General features: G+C 42.4%; 1 protein-coding gene across 3 annotated transcripts; it reads right to left on the minus strand.

Moving 5' to 3' along the window:
• Nucleotides 1-9,457: 9,457 nt before the first annotated feature.
• LOC120962089 (HVA22-like protein i) lies at nt 9,458-13,438 on the minus strand. Of its 3 annotated transcripts, XM_073511311.1 has the most exons (5): nt 13,145-13,438; nt 12,909-13,064; nt 12,470-12,520; nt 10,025-10,145; nt 9,458-9,912 (listed from the first exon to the last, which is right to left on the minus strand). In XM_073511311.1, the coding sequence occupies exons 2-5, from the start codon at nt 12,941-12,943 to the stop codon at nt 9,688-9,690; spliced, it is 432 nt and encodes a 143-aa protein (XP_073367412.1). In that variant the 5' UTR covers nt 12,944-13,064; nt 13,145-13,438; the 3' UTR covers nt 9,458-9,687. The 3 variants fall into 3 exon arrangements, with proteins under 3 accessions (XP_073367412.1, XP_040241920.1, XP_040241921.1); XM_040385986.3 differs by having other exon boundaries at nt 12,909-13,438; XM_040385987.3 differs by lacking the exon at nt 12,470-12,520 and having other exon boundaries at nt 12,909-13,436.
• Nucleotides 13,439-22,416: the final 8,978 nt, after the last annotated feature.

A 22,416-nucleotide genomic window follows, 5' to 3' on the forward strand; every position in this document is an offset into this window, starting at 1 on the left:
TACCGCCTATTTCAGATCCGGAAGCAAAAGTGATTGTTTCTAGAAACGGGTCCTTTCTCGAGGAAAAGTTTCTCTCGAAAGAATTGAGTGGGAGGACGGTGGAGACTTGATGAGGTTATTGAACCGTCACTTCAACTAGTGTGCAGCAGGGCACAGGAAGTTGTTCCTGTGGCGCCTACACCAATTGAAGTGGAAGCTGATGATAGTGATCATCAAACTTCAAATCAAGTCACTACCAAACCTCGTAGGTCGACAAGGATGCGTACTACTTCATAGTGGTACGGTAATCCTGTCTTGGAAGTCATGTTGCTAGACAACAATGAACCTACAAGCTATGGAGAAGCGATGGTGGGCCCGGATTCCAACGAATGGCTCGAGGTCATAAAATCCAAGAGGATCCATGTATGAAAACAAAGTATAGACTTTGGAAGAACTACTTGATGGTCGTAAGGCTGTTGGGTACAGATGGATTTTAAAAGGGAAGACAGACAATGATGGTAAGTATCACCATTAAGAAAGCTCGACTTGTCGTTAAGATGTTTTCCGACAAGTTCAAGGAGTTGACTACGATGAGACTTTCTCACTCGTAGCGATGCTAAGAGTCTGTTGAAATTATATTAGCAGTTACTGCATTATTTATGAAATCTTGCAGATAGGATGTCAAAACATTGTTTCCTCGGCGATTTTCTTGAGGAAAGGTTGTATGTACAACCAGAAGGTTTTGTCAATCCTGAAAGATGCTAACAAGTATGCAAAGCTCCAGCAATCCTTCTAAGGACTGGAGTAAGCATCTCGGAGTTGGAATATATGCATTGATGAGATGATCAAAGATTTTGTGTTTATACAAAGTTTATGAGAAACTTGTATTTCCAGAGAAGTGGGTGGGAGCACTATAGAATTTCTGATGAGTATATGTTGTTAACATATTGTTGATCAGAAATGATGTAGAATTTCTGGAAAGCATATAGGGTTATTTGAAAAGTATTTTTCAATGGAAAACCTGGATTAAGCTACTTGAACATTGAGCATCAAGATCTATAAGGATAGATCAAAAATGCTTAATAGTACTTTCAAATGAACACATAGCGTGACAAGATTTTGAGGGAGCTCAAAATAGATCGGCAAAGAAGGAGTTCTTGGCTGTGTTATAAGGTGTGAGTATTGAGTAAGACTCAAGACCTGACCACGGCAGAAGAGAGAGAAAGGACGAAGGTCGTCCCCTATGCTTTAGACGTAGGCTCTACAGTATGCTATGATGTGTACCGCACCTGAAGTGTGCCTTGCCATGAGTCAGTCAAGGGGTACAAGAGTGATCCAGGAATGGATCACAGGACAGCAGTCAAATTTATCCTTAGTAACTAGTGGACTGAGGAATTTTCTCAATTATGGAGGTGGTAAAAGAGTTCGTCGTAAAGGGTTACGTTGATGCAAACTTTGACACTAATCTGGATGACTCTGAGTAGTAAACCGGATTCATATAGTAGAGCAGTTATTTGGAATAGCTTCAAATAGCGCGTGGTAGTTGCATTTGCAAGATGACATAGAGATTTGTAAAGCACACACGGATCTGAAAGGTTCAGACCCGTTGACTAATAACCTCTCTCACAAGCGAGATATGATCAAACACCGTGGGTGTTGGATTCATTACAATCACATAGTGATGTGAACAAGATTATTGACTCTAGTGCAAGTGGGAGACTGTTGGAAATATGCCCTAGAGGCAATAATAAAATGGTTATTATTGTATTTCCTTGTTCATGATAATTGTCTATTGTTCATGCTATAATTGTGTTGTCCAGAAATCGTAATACATGTGTGAATACATAGACCATAACATGTCCCTAGTGAGCCTCTAGTTGACTAGCTCGTTGATCAATAGATGGTTACGGTTTCCTGACCATGGACATTGGATGTCATTGATAACGGGATCACCTCATTAAGAGAATGATGTGATGGACAAGCCCCAATCCTAAGCATAGCACAAGATCGTGTAGTTCGTCTGCTAGAGCTTTTCTAATGTCAAGTATCACTTCCTTAGACCATGAGATTGTGTAACTCCCGGATACCGTAGGAATGCTTTGGGTATACCAAACGTCACATCGTAATTGGGTGGCTATAAAGGTGCACTACGGGTATCTCCGAAAGTGTCTGTTGGGTTGGCACGAATCGAGACTGGGATTTGTCACTCCGTATGACGGAGAGGTATCTCTGGGCCCACTCGGTAATGCATCATCATAATGAGCTCAATGTGACTAAGTAGTTGGTCATGGTATCATGCATTGCGTAATGAGTAAAGTGACTTGCCGGTAACGAGATTGAACGAGGTATTGGGATACCGATGATCGAATCTTGGGCAAGTAATGTACTGATTGACAAAGGGAATTGGATACGGGATTGATTGAATCCCCGACATCGTGGTTCATCCGATGAGATCATCGTGGAACATGTGGGAGCCAACATGGGTATCCAGATCCCGCTGTTGGTTATTGGCCGAAGAGATGTCGCGGTCATGTCTGCATGATTCCCGAACACATAGGGTGTACACACTTAAGGTTCGATGACGCTAGGGTTATAGGGAATAGATGTATGTGGTTACCTAATGTTGTTTGGAGTCCCGGATGAGATCCCGGACGTCACGAGGAGTTCCGGAATGGTCCGGGGGTAAAGATTTATATATGGGAAGTCCCGTTTTGGACACCGGAAGTGTTCTGGGCGTTATCGGTAACGTACCGGGACCACCTGAAGGGTTCGGGGGTCCACCGGGAGGGGCCACCAACCCCGGAGGCCTGCGTGGGCCAAGTGTGGGAAGGGACCAGCCCCTAGGTGGGCTGGTGCGCCTCCCACAAGAGGCCAAGGCGCAGGGAAGGGGGGAAGGGGGAAAACCCTAGGCTCAGATGGGCCTAAGGCCCACCTAGGGTGCGCCCCCCCCCCCCTCTCTTCCCCTCTTGCCGCCCCCCCCAGATGCATCTAGGGCTGGCCGCCACCCCTAGGGGGGGAACCCTAGATGGGGGCACAGCCCCTCCCCTTCCCCTATATATAGTGGGGGTTTTGGGGCTGCCAGAGACATGAGTCTCCCTCTCTCTTGGCGCAGCCTACCCCTCTCCCTCCTCATCTCTCGCAGTGCTTGGCGAAGCCCTGCTGGAGTGCCACGCTCCTCCATCAGCACCACGCCATTGTGCTGCTGCTGGACGGAGTCTTCCCCAACCTCTCCCTCTCTCCTTGCTGGATCAAGGCACGGGAGACGTCACCGGGCTGCACGTGTGTTGAACACGGAGGCACCGTTGTTTGGTGCTTAGATCGGATTCGGCCGCGATCTGAATCGCTTCGTGTACGACTCCACCGACCGCGTTCATGCAATGCTTCCGCATCGCGATCTTCAAGGGTATGAAGATGCACTCCCCTCTCTCTCGTTGCTAGTTACTCCATAGATTGATCTTGGTGATGCGTAGAAAATTTTAGTTTCTGCAACGATTCCCAACAGCGAGCACGCGCGAAACAGGAGCATCGGCGGCGTCCAGAGCGTGTCGACTAGCAGGTTGGCATGGTGCATACGCGTGGTCACTGCGTGAACTCTGGCATAGATCCATTTCGTGCATTGAATTCATGTCTGGAGTGTAGTCCTTGATGGTTTGGGTTGCTCCAATTGTTTGATTTGGCCACAGGTGAGCTGTGCGTGAGTGTATCAACCTGACAAGTTTCTGGACAGAAACTTGTGAAGTTAACTGAGAGAGATTTACCAGGGTTTTGGAGCTGATCTTTGGAGGTTAAGGTTTTCTTAGGAGGGTAATGAAGACCTAAAATTTTCAGCTTCATTGGATCAAGGAAAAATACACTTCCTTCGTAAAGTGCATTTTCTGGCCACAACAGAAAAGATTTTCTGTAGAAAAAATACTCCAAAGAACTATGAAATATTTTTGCATAGGGAGGTGTGGCAATGTCCAAAGAATATTCAGGAAATTTCTAAGAATTTTATGGCCAAGAAAACTGAGGGTTGCTTTGGAGAATATGTTGCTGATGTGATAATCAGAGAGAGAAATGAATATTTTTCATTTATGAAAAATATTCCTATGGCCATTTTGAGAAAAAACTAGAGAGGAAATGATGTGTGTGGGAGAGAGGTGGGTCACTTGGGTGAAAATCAAGGACATGCCCAAGTGTCTAAGTCCAACTGAGTTGATTCAAAACCTCAAATTCAAATCAAATGGCAAAGAATTCCAGAAAAAGAAGGAGGGCAAAACCAGGGTGTCACAGAAACTATTCCCCATTGTTTTAAATGAAGGCCAAACTCGTAACTCAAATATTTGCCTCCGCGATCAGATCATAGAAACTATATTTTCTTGTTACAATGATTCTCCACTTCACTCTGAAATTCTTTGAACTTTTCAAATGTTTCATACTTGTGTTTCATTAAGTAGATATACCCATATCAGCTCAAATCATCTGCGAAAGTCAGAAAATAACGATACCCACCGCGTGCCTCAACACTCATCGGACCGCATACATCGGTATGTATTATTTCCAATAAGTCATTGGCTCGCTCCATTGTTCCGGAGAACGAAGTTTTAGTCATCTTGCCCATGAGGCATGGTTCGCAAATATCAAATGATTCATAATCAAGTGATTCCAAAAGCCCATCTACATGGAGTTTCTTCATGCCCATAGAGGGAGTGTGACCATAGAGGGCTTTATTCACATTGGGTGTATGACCATAGAGGGCTTTATTCATGAATATGTGCATCACTATGATTGAGATTCAATAAATCATTCACATTGGGTGTATGACCATAGAGGGCTTTATTCATATAAACAAAACAATAATTATTCTCTAACTTAAATGAATAACCGTATTGCAATAAACATTCATGCTCAACGCAAACACCAAATAATATTTATTTAGGTTCAACATTAATCCCTAAGGTAGAGGGAGTGTGCGATGGTGATCGTATCAACCTTGAAATTACTTCCAACACACATCGTCACCTCGCCTTTAACTAGTCTCTATTTATTCTGCAACTCCTGTTTTGAGTTACTAATCTTTAGCAACTGAAGCGGTATCAAATACCCAGGGGTTACTATGAACACTAGTAAAGTACACATCAAAAACATGTATATCAAGTATACCTTTGTTCACTTTGACATCCTTCTTATCCGCCAAGTATTTGGGGTAGTTCTGTTTCTAGTGACCATTCCCTTTGCAGTAGAAGCACTCAGTTTCAGCTTGGCTCCAGCTTTTGGTTTCTTCCCGGGAGTGGCAACTTGCTTCCCATTCTTCTTGAAGTTCCATTTCTTTCCCTTGGCCTTTTCTTGAAACTAGTGGTCTTGTTAACCATCAACATTTGATGCTCTTTCTTTATTTCTACATTCACCGATTTCAGCATCGCAAAGAGCTCGGGAATCGTTTTCGTCATCCCTTGCATATTATAGTTCATCACGAAGTTTTAGTAGCTTGGTGATAGTGACTAGAGAACTCTGTCAATCACTATCTCATCTGGAAGAATAACTCCCATTTGATTCAAGTGATCGTAGTAGGCAGACATTCTGAGCACATGCTCACTGGCTGAGCTATTCTCCTCCATCTTGTAGGAAAAGTACTTGTCAGAGGTCTCATACCTCTCGACACGGGCATGAGTCTGAAATACCAATTTCAGCTCTTGGAACATAGCATATGCTTCGTGGCATTCAAAACGTTTTTGAAGTCCCGATTCTAAGCCATAAAGCATGGCGCACTAAACTATTAAGTAGTCATCATATCGAGATTGCCGAATATTCATAACTTCTACATCTGCTCCTGCAATAGGTCTGTCACTTAGCGGTGCTTTAAGCACATAATTCTTCTGTGCAGCAACGAGGATAATCTTTAGATCATGGACCCAGTGTGCATCATTGCTACTATCATCTTTCAACTTAGTTTACTCTAGGAACATAATTTGCAAATACTATCAGGACTAAGTTCATGATAAATTTAAGTTTAATTAATCAAATTACTAATGAACTCCCACTTAAATCAACATCCCTCAAGTTATCTAAGTGATACATGATCCAAACCAACTAAACCATGTCTGATCATCACGTGAGATGGGGTAGTCATCAATGGTGAAAATCTCTATGTTGATCTCGATATGATGACTATATGATTCACGTTCGACGTTTTGGTCTCCAGTATTCCCAGGCCATGTCTGTACATGCCAGGCTCGTCAAGTTTATTAATCCAAGTATTCGGCATGTGCAAAACTGGCTTGCACCCATTGTATGTGAACGTAAAGTCTATCACACCCGATCATCACGTGGTGTCTCAACACGACGAACTATTGCAATGGTGCATACTCAGGGAGAACACTTATACTTTGAAATTCAATGAAGGGATCATCTTATAATGCTACCGCCGTACTAAGCAAAATAAGATGCATAAAAGATAAACATTACATGCAATCAAAATATGTGACATGATATGGCCATCATCTTGTGCTTTTGATCTTCATCTCCAAAGCAACGTCATGATCTCCATCGTCACCGGTTCGACACCTTGATCTCCATCGTAGCGTCGCGGTCGTCTCGCCAACTATTGCTTCTACAACTATTGCTAACTCATAGCGATAAAGTAAAGCAATTACATGGCGTATGCATTTCATACAATAAAGAGACAACCATACGGCTCCTGCCGGTTGCCAGATATCTTACAAAGCATGATCATCTCATACAATAATGTATTTCTCATCATGTCTTGACAATATCACATCACAACATACCCTGCAAAAACAAGTTAGACGTCCTCTACTTTGTTGTTGCAAGTTTTACGTGGTTACTACGGGCTTCTAGCAACAAATGTTCTTACCTACGCATAAAACCACAACGGTGTTTCATCGAGTTTGCTGTTTTAACCTTCTTCAAGGACCGTACATAGTCAAATTCGATTCAACTAAAGTAGGAGAAACAAACACCCGCCAACCACCTTTATGCAAAACTAATTGCATGTATGTCGGTGAAACAGGCCTCATGTACGTGGACATGTAAGGTTGGTCCGGCCCCTTCATCCCACAATACTGCCGAATCAAAATAAGACGTTGGTGGTAAGCAGTATGACTATTGATGTCTACTATGCAACTTTATTCTTGTAGACTTGTGTTGGGCCTCCAAGCGCAGAGTTTTGTAGGACAGTAGAAATTTTCCCTCAAGTGGATGACCAAAGGTGTATCAATCCGTGGGAGGCGTAGGATGAAGATAGTCTCTCTCAAGCAACCCTGCAATCAAATACAAGAAATCTCTTGTGTCCCCAACACAACCAATACAATAGCAAATTTTATAGGTGCACTAATTCGACGAAGAGATGGTGATAAAAGTGTAGTATGGATAGTAGATATGATTTTTTGTAGTGCGAATAATAAAAAACAGCAAGGTAGTAAATAGTAAAACGGAGCACAACCGGTATTGCAATAATGGAAAATAAGGCCGAGGGTGCATAATTTCACTACTGCAATCTCTCAACAATGCTAACATAGTTGGATCATATGATTATCCCTCAAAGTGCAATAAAGAATCACTCCCGAATTCCTATTAGCGGAGAACAAAAGATAGAAATTTTTTGTAGGATATGAAACCACCTTAAAGCTATTCTTTCCGATCAATCTATCATAGAGTTCGTACTAAAATAACAACAACTATTCTTTCTGATCGATCTAATCAAAAGTTCCTACTAAAATAACACCATATGATAGATATCAACCAACTCTAATGTTACCTAGATACCCCAATGTCACCGCGAGTACCTGTGAGTTAATTATACGATATGTATCAAAAAAAATTAGATTCGTAATACTCAATCTACACAAAGAACTTCAAGGAGACCCCAAAGTTTCTATGGGAGTAAAGATAATAAAAACGTGCATCAACCCCTATGCATAGATTACCCCAAAGTCACCTCGGGAATTCGCAAGTTGAGTGCCATAACATATATCAAGTGAATCAAAATAATCCCCCATTGTCACCACAGGTATTCATATGCAAGACATATATCATGTGTTCTCAAATCTAAACATTCAATCCGACGTGACAAAACTTCAAAGGGTAAAGATTCAATTAATCACAAAAGAGTAGAGAGGGTAGAAACATCATATGATCCATCTATGTTAACAAAGCCCATGATATATCAAGATCGTGACATCTCAAGATCACGAGAGAGAGAGAGAGAGAGAGAGAGAGAGAGAGAGAGAGAGAGAGAGAGAGAGAGAGAGATGAAACACATAGCTACTGGTACAAACCCTCAGCCCCGAGGGTGGACTACTCCCTCCTCATCATGGTGGCCGCCGGGATGATGAAGATGGCCACCGGTGATGATCTCCCCCTATGGTAGGGTGCCAGAACGGGCTCCCGATTGGTTTTTGGTGGCTACAGAGGCTTGTGGCGGCGGAACTTCCGATCTAGAGTTATTTCTGATGGTTTCTGTATTTATAGGAATTTTTAGTGTTGGTCTCACGTCGAGATGGGCCTCGAGGTGAGCACGATACACTGGGGCACGGGCAAGGGACCAGGCGCATCCCGGTGGGTTGTGCCCTCTTCGTGGCCCATCTGGCCCTCCCATGAAGCTTCGGGGGTCACTTTTGTTCCAAAAAATATCATCAAAAAGTTTCAGCTCATTTGGAGAACTTTCATTTCTGCACAAAAAAACAACACCACGGTAGTTCTACTGAAAACAACGTTAGTCCGGGTTAGTTCCATGCAAATCATACCAAATCTATATAAAATTATTGTAAACATGGCATGAATACTTCATAAATTATATATACGTTGGAGACGTATCAGCATCCCAAGCTTAATTCCTACTCGTCCTCGAGTAGGTAAATGATAAAACAAATAGTTTATGAAGTGTGAATGCTAGGAAAGTGCATAAGTTTGATCAATAGTAATTTCAATCACTTTTCTAGCATCATAACAGCAACCTTTTCTCATAAAAACTCATCATGTTAAAATAGCAACCAATTCACGTGTTAAGATTCAAACAATGAATTCTCTTGAAACTCAACAACCTATGTTCTCAGTCACCAAGCAATTGCAATTCAACTTATTCAACGGAGTTTAAGTAAGAGCTCCACATACTCAACCATCATATAGTCTTCTATGATTGCTAAACTCACTGCATACACATGAGCAAAACGTTTCAACCAGACACATAGAAAGATAGGGGCTTATTGTTTTGCCTCCCAACGTATTCACCTCAACACTAGGGAAAAGGCTACTAGCAGCGTGGGTACCCGCGCTACTAGTATCGCGCTACTACTAACTCTGTTAGTAGTAGCATGTGCCACCCACGCTACTGCTATTTCATACCCGCGCTACTACTAACGAAATAGTAGTAGCGTGTCTATAATACCAACGCTACTAGTGTTCTAAATACTAGTAGCGAGCAGTTTTTTCCCACGCTACTACTAACTTATTAGAAATTTAAAAAAATAAAATCAATAAATTTCATTCTATCACACAATTGCCATATCTACTATCACAATTCCTCACTTTAGAGGCATCTCGTGTATAATTCGTATCTTTTACATAAGAAAGAGTGTAAACACAGTGTTGTGCGTGTCAGCTACCTACGTAAGTGGTTCTTGCCATGCAAATTCAAAACTTTACCACTACTTCTAGACGTCAGAGACTGACACACGTTGTTATGGTCCGATCCAAAAATTGGCTCACTCGTCAATGCGTGGCGCCTTCCCGGCCTGATCTCGCGGCCTGCAGCTGCGACAAAACACAGCGGGCAGCCTCGACGAGCCACACTTGACCGATGGCAGCCGCCGCCTTGAGTTGTGACACTGTCATGTACCTCGCCCTAGCCCTCAGCTCAAGCAGGCCCCGGTCGATGCCGGCCTCATGCCACGCCACCAACAGATGGAGGAAGCCATCGTATACGTGCCCCGCACCCTGAAATCCGAACACCATTAAGATTTAGATTCAGAATTGGCCACATGCCGAATCAAATCTATCTGAAATGTTGATCATCTCCCGGGCTCGGGGTGTCTGGTCGACTGCTTACCCGTGTGCTAGGGTGCCAGAGGTAGATGACGAGCAGCAGCTTCACCTCTCCGTACATCAGCAGCCACGACACTGTCCAGTCCACGAACCTCTCGACGACCGTCGGCATCGCCACCAGAACCCTGCAGCATTACCAACAGAGGTTCAGAAACTTCAGATTCTTCAGAAGAATGACACGGAAAAACAATGCAGTACATCTCGGTGCCAACGTGCTACAATTTTTTTCTGAGATTCTTATTTAAGCCGTAATGCATAACTGAACTACACACTGAAGCAGCACATAGCTACTTCCATGACAAAAGATAACGCAAAAGATTAGAAGCAATTCTGTTGTGTTGGAAGACCTAAAAAGAAACAGCAGGTACGAACCACATAAGGAGTTAGAGGCATAATTCTTTCGGTAATTTTCTATCTGTCCATTTTTCTAAGTAGTCACTTCAATACCTTGTATCTTTCACATTTTCGAAGATGACAAAGTCCATAGTGACTATACAAAAACTATCTATCCATTTTTCTATCTATCCATGGCGAAGTATCAAGTGCAAACGTCTATTCAGTAAAAACTGAAAACTATCACCGTAGCCCACCGGATGGAGAACGCACGGTACAGATCCAAGGTGGGAATATATCTAGCCACTTAACCATAGTTTTGCAGATAACCCCCTTGCCTTTACGTCCGAGCTTAGTAAAGGACTAGAAAAAAAAGGAGAAAACGAATCGCGCGAGGGCGACTTGGAGGCGGCGGCGCGATTTGACGGCGACTGACTGCGGCGCCGCTCCTCTAGCGACGGTGATTCGGAGGCCGTGCTGGAGCCCTACACGACCAGGAACCAGCACTGCCTACACGCGCTGGTGGCGGCAGCGGTAGCACCACGCATCGGCGACCCGACGACGCCCGCCGTGATGCCCCAGCGCCACGGCGACCTCCGCGGCCCAGCGACCTAGCGCTGCCCCCAGGCGACCTGGTGCTGGTCCACGCGAGGGAGGCCCGGCGGCCACGGTGCTGCCTCCCTGCGACGGCGATCCGGCGACTTGGTTGTCCATCGAAGCTGCAGTTCCGCTGTACAGAGTAGAAACGTAGGTGTTTTGCTGTAACTGAATGAGGAATTGGATGTACAGATAAGTACTTGATGTTTTGCTGCAGCTGAATGAAAGTGGATGTACAGAAAATACTTGAATGGATGTGCTTATACAGGAAATCTTTGCTCTTTCGCTATTGCTGTACATACTGAAATTGCAGATTTACAGAATAAATGTGAACCGGTTCCAGAAATATGAGGATTTGTCTATGAAAAGAGAAATAATATTAATCTGAAGAACTTTTCTATGGAAACAGAAAGACTATTAATCTTAAGAACTGATGCTTGCAATGTACACAGCCATCCAACAAAAAGGCATAGCGCTTGTCACTATCTATGGTGATCTGAACTTCCTGCGGTATTGTGTGTAACAAATTCAGGACAGAGGGAGCTCTCACTCAGATGGGTGTATTTGATTAATTAGATGGTCCATGCCATCAACAATTGCACTATTGACTGGCTGTCTATTGTCTGCCTCACGAGACAACAACATCTGTTAAAAGTGAGGCATGTACTAGTTATAAAAGCAATAACACTCAGCATTACCCCTGTTTATAGTCAACTGATAAAACCAACAACACTCAGCATTGCCTTTGTACCACAAGGCATATCTGATAAAACCAACAACACTCAACATTGCCCTTGCTGTAGGAGATGACATCCACACCATTTTCTACTATTGGAAGAGCATAGTGATTATACAAACTTGCAAATTGGGCTGGCTAAAAACTAAACAGAGAGTGCATCTTCTCTAACCGGCCATGATGATAAGTAATTCGGGTGAACATGCTGCTAAATGCCAAGCGCTAACCATGATGATAAGTTCTAATTGGTCTAAGAGTACTCATACTGAACACTAAGAGTGGTATTTGTTGAAGACAAACTGGACTGAAGTGATAAAAACAAGACGCAATGTCATACAGTCTACCAATGCACACAAAATCTGCCCCTGAAACAGGCAACCATGTAATAAGCAAACTAAAGCATTGTGGGGGAAGGGATCCCGCCGCTCCACGCTGCCGAATCGCCGCCGAGCCATGCGCCGCCACCACCAGGAGAGAACGCCATCGCTGCGCGAGGGAGAAGGCCCCGCTGCCGTCGTCGCCGCCCGGGCTTTGCCCGGCTGGACCTTTGGCGGCAGCGGAGGGAGCGGACGAGGGCACGGTCGCCCCTCGTGTGGCCTAGGGGTGATTGCAACTATCCTAAGCATATTGCCTGTACACGTAAAACTATCACTACAAAAGGAAACTAACTAGCTAGCACTCACGTATAGACTCCACTATTAATACATCTGGATGTAGATTGGACTAAGGAAAGATTATTTCCAACAGGAGATACATGTACAAAAGAAAGGGTTCAGTTTTCACCTATGTAAGTTGGTGGACACCTTCGGGCAGATGTGAGAAAACTCGGTGCAGCTTCAATCAAGGATACAACAGAAATTTGTCAAGGGGAAATCTTGGTGCAGCATCAATCAAGGATACAACAGAAATTTGTCAAGGGGAAATCTTGGTGCAGCAGCACGACAAAAACTGAACTTGAGTAAAGTAAACCTGGTTGCCTAATCACATATTAGATTGACTGAACTTATTCTTTGCACAAGTGAGAAATTGAAAACCCTTCTTGTACTTGTGCCACTGCTACTAGTATAACATGAGCACTAACAACAATTGAGCAAGAATATAGTGCAAGACAAAACGAATACATCCATCTATCCAGTTGAATGACAAAATTGCAACCTATCAAATGTACAGAGAAGAAAGGGGTTCAGTTTTCAGAGTGGGGAGCAGAGAAGATAGATGCGACCTTGACAAGCAGATGAGCGGGAAGACGAGCTCCATGTCATCTTCTCGTGGCCGAGCACAGACGCAGTGGCCTTCCTCGACCTTCGTTCGTCAAGGGTCCATGGCATGGAGGTGTGCTGGATCTAGGACTTGGTTGATCTCCCTCTTCTCGGCACATCTACAAGAGAAGACCCCACCAGAGATTAGACACGGGGAGGGAGAGAGATAGGAAGAGGAAGGAGGATGGGTTGAACTCGCCGGAGTGAGAGGCGCCGCCGCGCCCGAAACCCTAGCCGCGGGGGAGGGCTGCTAGTGGGCACGAGCGTCGAATCCAGTCGGAGGGGAGGACGTAGCGGAGGGAGGCAAGCTCGGGAGCGTGTCCGGCGGTGCCACGAGTCGCCGGAGCGGGGCGAGGTGGCCGGCGTATGTGGCTGTGGCGGCGAGGAGTCGCAGCGGAGAGAGGGGGGCTCACGCGAGAGAGAGAGAATGGGGATTTTTTCTGAGCGGTGATAGAGGGATGGGTGCGCTTAGTTGTAGCGCATGCCGGTGAGCGGCGCTACTACTAGGTGAGGTCCATCAGCGGGGTTTTGTCCTTCGAGAATAGTAGCGTGGGTTGTACCTCGGGCGCTATAACGAATTTTTTAGTAGTAGCGTGGATAGTACAACCCGCGCTATTAGTACGTTCTGTCCGCGGGGTGCGGTCAGGGATACTTAGTAGTAACGTGTTTTTTTTGGCCATGCGCTACCAGTAATATATACTAATAGCGCGGGTCAATATAGTGTGCTACTAGTATGTAGCAGTAGCGCGGGTAAATATAGCGCGCTGCTAGTAAGCTACTGCCTATAACCTTTTCCTCAGTAGTGCAAGGATGATGTCAACAATAATAACTCATGCTACCCATATCCAACTGGATATATGTGCCTAGATCTTTCCTCACCATATGATGCTTGCCAAAAGAGAAAAATAAAAAGGAATAGAGAGAAAAACTTTGACTCTTTGCATAAAAGTAAATACTGAAAAGTAAAAGATAGGCCCTTCGCAGAGGGAAGCAGAGGTTATCATGCACTTATTTGTTTGCATGCGCAACACCTTAGTGCAAAAGAACGTCACGTTATATTGCCCCTTGTGATAGCAACCTTTATTATGCAGTCTGTTGCTTTATTCTTCGCCATCACAAATTCGTACAACTCTCAACTTTCTCTTACACTAAGTGATCTAACACTTTTAGAAGCAATTTTTATTGCCTTATTGCACCGATGACAACTTACTTGAAGGATCTTGCTCAATCCATAGGTAGGTATGGTGGACTCTCAAAACAAGATTTGGGTTAAAGGGTTTTTAGATGCACAAGTAGTATCTCTACTTGGTGTGGAATTTTTGGCTAGCAAAGGATAGGGGGCAAGCACCACATGTTGAAGAATTTATGACAATATAACTTCTATGTGAATATGAACAAACATAAATCATTACGTTGTCTTCCTTCTTCAACGTCAACAATTTTGGCATATAATATTTTGATGGGGGCTCACAATCACAAAAGATTTCCAAGATAGTGTATTTGCATGTGAAAGTTCTCTTCCTTATATTAATCATTCAGTGATTGATTGTATGACCAATATTGTGATTGTCAAGCTTCAAAAGATTTCACTTTCTAAAACCAATGTGAAGCTACTACTAGGCATGATATGAACATATAATTTCAACTTCATGATATTCAATTCATTCAACAATTTACACATAGGATATAAGTGAAGCACAAGAGTAAATGACAAGCTACTCCAAAAAGATATAAGTGAAGATCAAGCGAGTAGTTATGTAAACGGGTAGCTATTTGAGGACTCTATTTTATTTAAAACTTTCAGATCTAAATATTTTATTAAAACAGCAAGCAAAAAACAAAAGAAAATTACATTCCAAGGATATCACACATCAAGTGAAGAAGCAAAAACTTAGGCTCAACCGATACTAACCGATAATTGTTGAAGAAGAAAGGTGGGATGCCTACCGGGGCATCCCCAACTTAGATGCTTGAGATTGAAATATAAATTTGGGATGCCCAAGATTGAGCTTCTGTGTCTCCTTAATTCCTCTCATATCACGGTTTCCCTAAATTTCAAAAACTTTATCCACACAAAACTCAACAAGAACACGTGAGATAACTTAGTATAAACGAATGCAAAAACCTTATCATTCTCTACTGTAGCAAATCACAAAAATTATTATTCAACATTTCATATTAAGTGCCTCTACATATTTAATACTCCTATCCTCAAATAGAATCATTAAACAAGCAAACATATGCAAACAATGCAAACATAACATTAATCTGCCAAAACAGTACAGTCTGTAAAGAATGCAAGAGTATCAATACTTATTAAACTCCAAATATTATGAAAATATACCAAACTTTAGAGAATTTATCAGAGCTTATTGTGCAAAAAGTTTCAACATTTCATCACATTCTGACTTTTCTATGGAATTTTTGCAACAGCGGTAAGCTTTCTGTTTTCAAACAGCAACAAGTATACTTGCAAAATAATCATGGTAAAGGCTATCATTGCCACTTTTATTTAAATAAAAGATGCAAAACATTATTCTAAATAACAGCAATCAAATCCTAACAAAATAAATTGACGCTCCAAGCAAAACACATATCATGTGACGAATGAGAACATAGCTCCAAGTGAGGTTACCGATAATGTTCGAGACGAAAGAGGGGATGCCTTCCGGGGCATCCCCAAGCTTAGTTGCTTGGATCATACTTGGATATTAAATTTGGGTGCCTTGGGCATCCCCAAGTTTATGGTTTTGTCACTCCTTATTCTCCTCATATCGACATCTCACCCAAAACTTAAAAACTTCAATCACACAAAACTTAACGGAACTTTGTGAGATAGGTTAGTATGATAAAGAGCAAACCATTTCACTTTTGGTACTTTCAAAGACAAGATTCATAATTTTTTCCAAACAATGCCTACTGTAGCTTATCATTTCAATAATTTATATTAAGAATATAAGCCATAGAAACTAGAGAACAAGCAAACTATGCATTGAAAACAGAATCTGTCAAAAACAGAACAGTCTGTAGTAATCTGTACTCAAACCATACTTCTGCTACTCCAAAAATTATGAAATATTAGGACCACGTGAGAAATTTGTATATTAATCTTCTGCAAAAAGAATCAACTCAAAATCACTCTTCTGTTAAAAATGAGAGTTGTTTTCGTCAGCACAAATGTTTCTATTTTTCAGCAAGATCAAATCAACTACCACCCAACATGATCCCAAAGGCTTTACTTGGCACTTTATTGAAACAAAGACAATAAAACATGATTACTAAAGTAGCATAATCATGTGAACACACAAAAACAGTAGGCAAAATTATTTGGTTGTCTCCCAACAAGCGCTTTTCTTTAATGCCTTTTAGCTAGGCATGATGAGTTCAATGATGCTCGCATAAAGGATAAAGATTGAAACATAACAAGAGCATCACGAATCATAAGTTCCTCTCTCATAATAATTTTCAGTAGCATCATGAATAGATTCATCCATATAACCATCACATAAAGCATTCTTTTCATGATCCAAAAGCATAGAAGATTTATCACTCTTTATGGCATACATGTCATCATAATAATCATAATAAGTAGCAACTTTGTTCTTATCATGATCAATTGAAACCTCTTCCAAAATAGTGGATGTATCACTAAATAAAGTCATGACCTCTCCAAATTCACTTTCATCAATATTGTAATAAGATTCAAAACCCTCCAAAATAGTGGGATCACTACTACCTAGAGTTGACACTCTTCCAAACCCACTTTCATCATTGTAATCATCATAAATAGGAGGCATGCTATCATCATAATAAATTTTCTTATCGCAAGTAGAAAAGAATCATATTCATTATGCAAAGCATCCCCAAGCTTGGGACAAGCATTATTTTCAGCAAATAAATCTTCAAACATTTCATACTCATCAAACATAGCATCCCCAAGCTTGTGGTTTTGCATATCATCATAATCATTCTTATCAATAGCATGAATGGCACCAATAGTATAACAAACATTATTATCACATTCTTCCAAGTAAGTGCCAAAAATATTTTCAAGATCATAAAAGACATCATTGTCTTCCCAAGCATAATCATCACAACAAGTAGTAGGCATCACAAAATCATACTCAATATCATCATCCTCCATCAACATATTTGATTCACTTTCATGAGGCACAATGGTGATAGGAGCAATATTACTTGGGAGAGTTACCTTTTTACCTCTACTTTTTCTTCTTTTCTTTTTCTTCTTCACCACCTCACGTGTGGGTTTAATCAATTTTTTCAAGCTTCTCGTTGAAAAGATTGATTGGATAGGAAGCTCCTCCTCGTTACCTGATTAATCATAAGAAACACTAGGAGGGTATCGGGAAATATTTTCCCTTTCGTTAGTACTCTCTTCATATTTTATTTGTTTTCTTGTCTTTAGATACTTGGCAATATAAGGATTCTCAATGCAATTTACCGCACAAAACATATACATTTCCTCTATATCAAAATCAAGAAATCTCTTAGGGTTATATGGAATATTCTTAGTTATACGTTTCATTTCTTCATAACCCAGAAGAAAACTAAGTTCATTATGATGCGCAAGGGAAATCAAGTCATCACAATTTTTGGACACAATTCGATCATGAAACAATTTGCATTGGAGATTTAAATGACCATGCTCATTGCAAAGTTCGCAAGGATGGCGAAAAAAATTAAATTTTTCAGCACAACCATCTAGCTTCTCTTGCAACCAGTTTGTTTCTAAATACTTATGCGTCTTGCAAAATCTATCTTCCCTTTTTGGTGTGCTTTTGCACTCCCAATTCACTCCGGAAAAGTTGACATTCTTATAGGAGACATCATTATCATGACCAATGCAATCATCATTAACATCATGGATATTCAAAGAATTCATACTAACAACATTCCAATCAAGCTCGTCATTCAAATAATTTGTGCCAAACATTTTATTGACTTATTCTTCTAACAATTGAGCACAATTTTCTGAACCATCATTTTCAAGAAAGATATCATAAAGATGATCAATAATATGATGCAACCTCAATTCCATTTTTTGTAGTTTTCTTTTATGAACCAAACTAGTGAGAAAACAAGAAACTAACAGATTCAACTTCAAGATCTAAAGATATACCTTCAAGCACTCACCTCCCGGGCAACGGCGCCAGAAAAGAGCTTGATGTCTATTACGAAACTTTATTCTTGTAGACTCGTGTTGGGCCCCCAAGCACAGAGTTCTATAGGACAGTAGCAATTTTCCCTCAAGTGGATGACCTAAGGTTTATCAATCCATGGGAGGCGTAGGATGAAGATAGTCTCTCTCAAGCAACCCTGCAATCAAATACAAGAAATCTCTTGTGTCCCCAACACACCCAATACAATGGCAAATTATATAGGTGCACTAGTTCGGCGAAGATGGTGATAAAAGTGTAGTATGGATAGTAGATATGAGATTTTGTAGTGCGAACAATAAAAACAGCAAGGTAGTAAATAGTAAAATGGAGCACAAACGATATTGCAATAATGGAAAATGAGGCCTAGGGTGCATACTTTCACTAGTGCAATCTCTCAACAATGCTAACATAGTTGGATCATATGATTATCCCTCAAAGTGCAAAAAATAATCACTCCCGAGTTCCTATTAGCGGAGAACAAAAGATAGAAATTGTTTGTAGGGTACGAAACCACCTCAAAGCTATTCTTTCTGATCAATCTATCCTAGAGTTCGTACTAAAATAACAGCAAGCTATTCTTTCCGATCGATCTAATCAAGAGTTCGTACTAAAATAACACCATATGATACATATCAACCAACTCTAATGTCACCTAGATACCCCAATGTCACCGCGAGTACCCGTGAGTTAATTATACGATATGTGGAAAAAAAAATTAGATTCGTAATACTCAATCCACACAAAGAACTTCAAGGAGACCCAAAGTTTTTATCGGAGAAAAGATAATAAAAACGTGCATCAACCCCTATGCATAGAGTACCCCAAAGTCACCTCGGGAATCCGCAAGTTGAGTGCCATAACATATATCAAGTGAATCAAAATAATACCCCATTGTCACCACAGGTATTCATATACAAGACATATATCATGTGTTCTCAAATCTGAACATTCAATCCGACATGACAAAACTTCAAAGGGTAAGGATTCAATTCATCACAACAAGAGTAGAGAGGGTGGAAACATCATATGATCCATCTATGTTAACAAAGCCCATGATATATCAAGATCATGACATCTCAATATCACAAGAGAGAGAGAGAGAGATGAAACACATAGCTACTGGTACAAACCCTCAGCCCCGAGGGTGGACTACTCCCTCCTCATCGTGGTGGCCACCGGGATGATGAGGTGATGATCTCCCCCTCCGGCAGGGTGCCGGAACGAGCTCCCTATTTGTTTTTGGTGGCTACAGAGGCTTGCGGCGGCGGAACTTCCGATCTAGGGTTATTTCTGATGGTTTCTCTATTTATAGGAATTTTTGGCATCGGTCTCACGTCCAGGATGGGCCTGGAGGTGAGCACGATACACCAGGGCATGGGCAAGGGACCAGGCGCGCCCCGGTGGGTTGTTCCCTCCTCGCGACTCTTCTGGCCCTCCCACGAAGCTTCGGGGGTCTCTTTTGTTCCAAAAAAAATCGTCGAAAAGTTTCAGCTCATTTGGAGAACTTCCATTTCTGCACGAAAAACAACACCATGGTAGTTCTGCTGAAAACAGCGTCAGTCCGGGTTAGTTCCATGCAAATCATACCAAAACCATATAAAATTATTGTAAACATGGCATGAATACTTCATAAATTATAGATACGTTGGAGATGTATCAACTATCACCGCCCACAACTCTTTGTGTTCTACCCGTGCATATCATCTACGCATAGACCTTGCTCATGATGCCATGATTCGGAATCTTTGCATGGAAAACAAAAAAATTCTACGCACACGCAATGATCTATCCATGGAGATGCATAGCAACGAGGGGGAGAGTGTGTCTACGTACCGTAAGCGGAAGCGTTTCACAACGCGGTTGATGTAGTCGAACTTTCTTCGCTATCCATCGATCGAGTACCGAACGTACGGCACCTCCGACTTCTGCACATGTTCAGCTCGGTGACGTCCCTCGCCTTCTTGATCCAGCAAGACGTCGAGGTAGTAGATCAGTTCCGTCAGCACGACGGCGTGGTGACGGTGATGGTGAAGTGATGTCCGCAGGGCTTCGCCTAAGCACTACGAAAATATGACCGGGGGAGTAAACGGTGGAGGAGGGGCGCCGCACACGGCTAGGCAATCGTCTGGTGTGTTCTAGGGGCGCCCTCCCACATATATACATAGGTGGTAGGGGGAGGGGAGAGGCGAGGAGGCGCCCCAAGTAGGAGCGAATCCTACTTGGGCTCCTCCCAAGCCCCCCCCCCCCGCCATATATGCCGGAGCGGGAAGGAAAGAGGAGGGGGAGAAAGGCAAGGGGGAGGCCGAATCCCCCTTTCCTTTCTCTTTCCCTCTTTTCCTTCTCCTGGTTCGGCCCACATCGTGGGGCGCACCAGCCCCTTGTGGCTGGTGCGTTTCCCCTCTTGGCCCATAAGGCCCATATCTTTTGTTGGCGGTGCCTGGAACCCCTTCCGGTAACCTGATATGTACCCGGTACCCTCCGGAACACTTCCGGTGTCTGAATACCATCGTCCTATATATCAATCTTTACCTCTCGACCATTTTGAGACTCCTCGTCATGTCCGTGATCTCATCCGGGACTCAGAACAGCATTCGGTCACCAAATCACATAACTCATATAATACTATATCGTCATCGAACGTAGCATGCGGACCCTACGGGTTCGAGAACTATGTAGACATGACCGGGACACCTCTCCGATCAATAACCAATAGCAGAACATGGATGCCCATATTGGCTCCTACATATTCTACGAACATCTTTATCGGTCGAACCGTTATGACAACATATGTAATTCCCTTTGTCCATAGGTATGTTACTTGCCCGAGATTCGATCGTCGGTATCTCCATACCTAGTTCAATCTCGTTACCGGCAAATCTCTTTACTCGTTTCGTAATACATCACCTTGTGACTAACTCCTTAGTCATGTGCTTGCAAGCTTATGATGTGTATTACCGAGAGGGCCCAGAGATACCTCTCCGATACTCGGAGTGACAAATCATAATCTCGATCAATGCAAACTCAACAAACACCTCCGGAGATACTTGTAGAGCATCTTTATAATCACCCAGTTATGTTGTGATGTTTGATAGCACACAAGGCATTCCTCCGGTATCCGGGAGTTGCATAATCTCATAGTCGAAGGAATATGTATTTGACATGAAGAAAGCAATAGCAATAAAACTGAACGATCATTATGCTAAGCTAGCGAATGGGTCTTGTCCATCACATCATTCTCCTAATGATGTGACCCCGTTATCAAATGACAACTCGTGTCCATGGTTAGGAAACGTTAACCATCTTTGATCAACGAGCTAGTCTAGTAAAGCCTCACTAGGGACACGCTATTTGTTATGTATTCACACATGTATTAAGGTTTCTGATCAATGTAATTCTACCATGAGTAATAAACCTTTATCATGAATAAGAAAATATAAAATAACAACTTTATTATTGCCTCTAGGGCATATTTCCTTCAGGTATGTGTTGGCCTAAAATCCGAGATGCACCCAAAAAAAACATGAAACCGCTGATACCAGTAGCCCATGAGACTCGGGTCGACTCGTAAAATCGACCTGAGGATCATCTCCACTCGACAGCATACATAAAAATGGAAACACGGTGTGCATAGTCCCCGAGACTCAAGTTGGGTGCGACCGACCAACCCGAGGATCATAATCTCCTCAGAAATTTTTTGCACTTCTAAAATTGTCTGCACTGAATCATCAATGTAGTAGCCCCCAAGCCACTAGTCGGGTGGCAACACCAGATCAGGGGACCGATGTAACACATTAATCCGATATAACACCAAGTCATAATGCTGACTGACTAATCTCCTCGGAATAATGCAGTGTAAAGAAAAAATTTGTAGACCATAGATGTTCACATCTTTGGAATCATGCATTTAACATCAGAGACTACACTGCCTTCTTCTATTTTCTCAGCTACAGGACCAACTTCATGTACACATTATTGTTATTAAACTGAAAAATCAGTGTAAGTTGGCGTTTTGAGTAAATTAACTACCCCTATAATCACAATGAAGGCACCCACACCGAAAACCAAATCAAGCATAATGTGGTGTTGCATCGACAGATCGGAAATGGTGATCATTTGTTTTTAGGTTTGGTGATCCTTTTTTAGGAGCAAACTCACGACTCGGTAATCAGCCCGCCGTTCACGGGCCAAAATAATAACTGGGCCCCTCTCTTCCATCTAGCCCATAGGCACACCATCGGTCCATCACGGAGTCTCTCTCTCTCTCTGCCGAAGCCCCGCAGAAAAAAACAGA

Source organism: Aegilops tauschii, chromosome 3, assembly GCF_002575655.3.
Source record: "Aegilops tauschii subsp. strangulata cultivar AL8/78 chromosome 3, Aet v6.0, whole genome shotgun sequence".
In the NCBI taxonomy this organism is placed as follows: Eukaryota; Viridiplantae; Streptophyta; class Magnoliopsida; order Poales; family Poaceae; genus Aegilops; species Aegilops tauschii.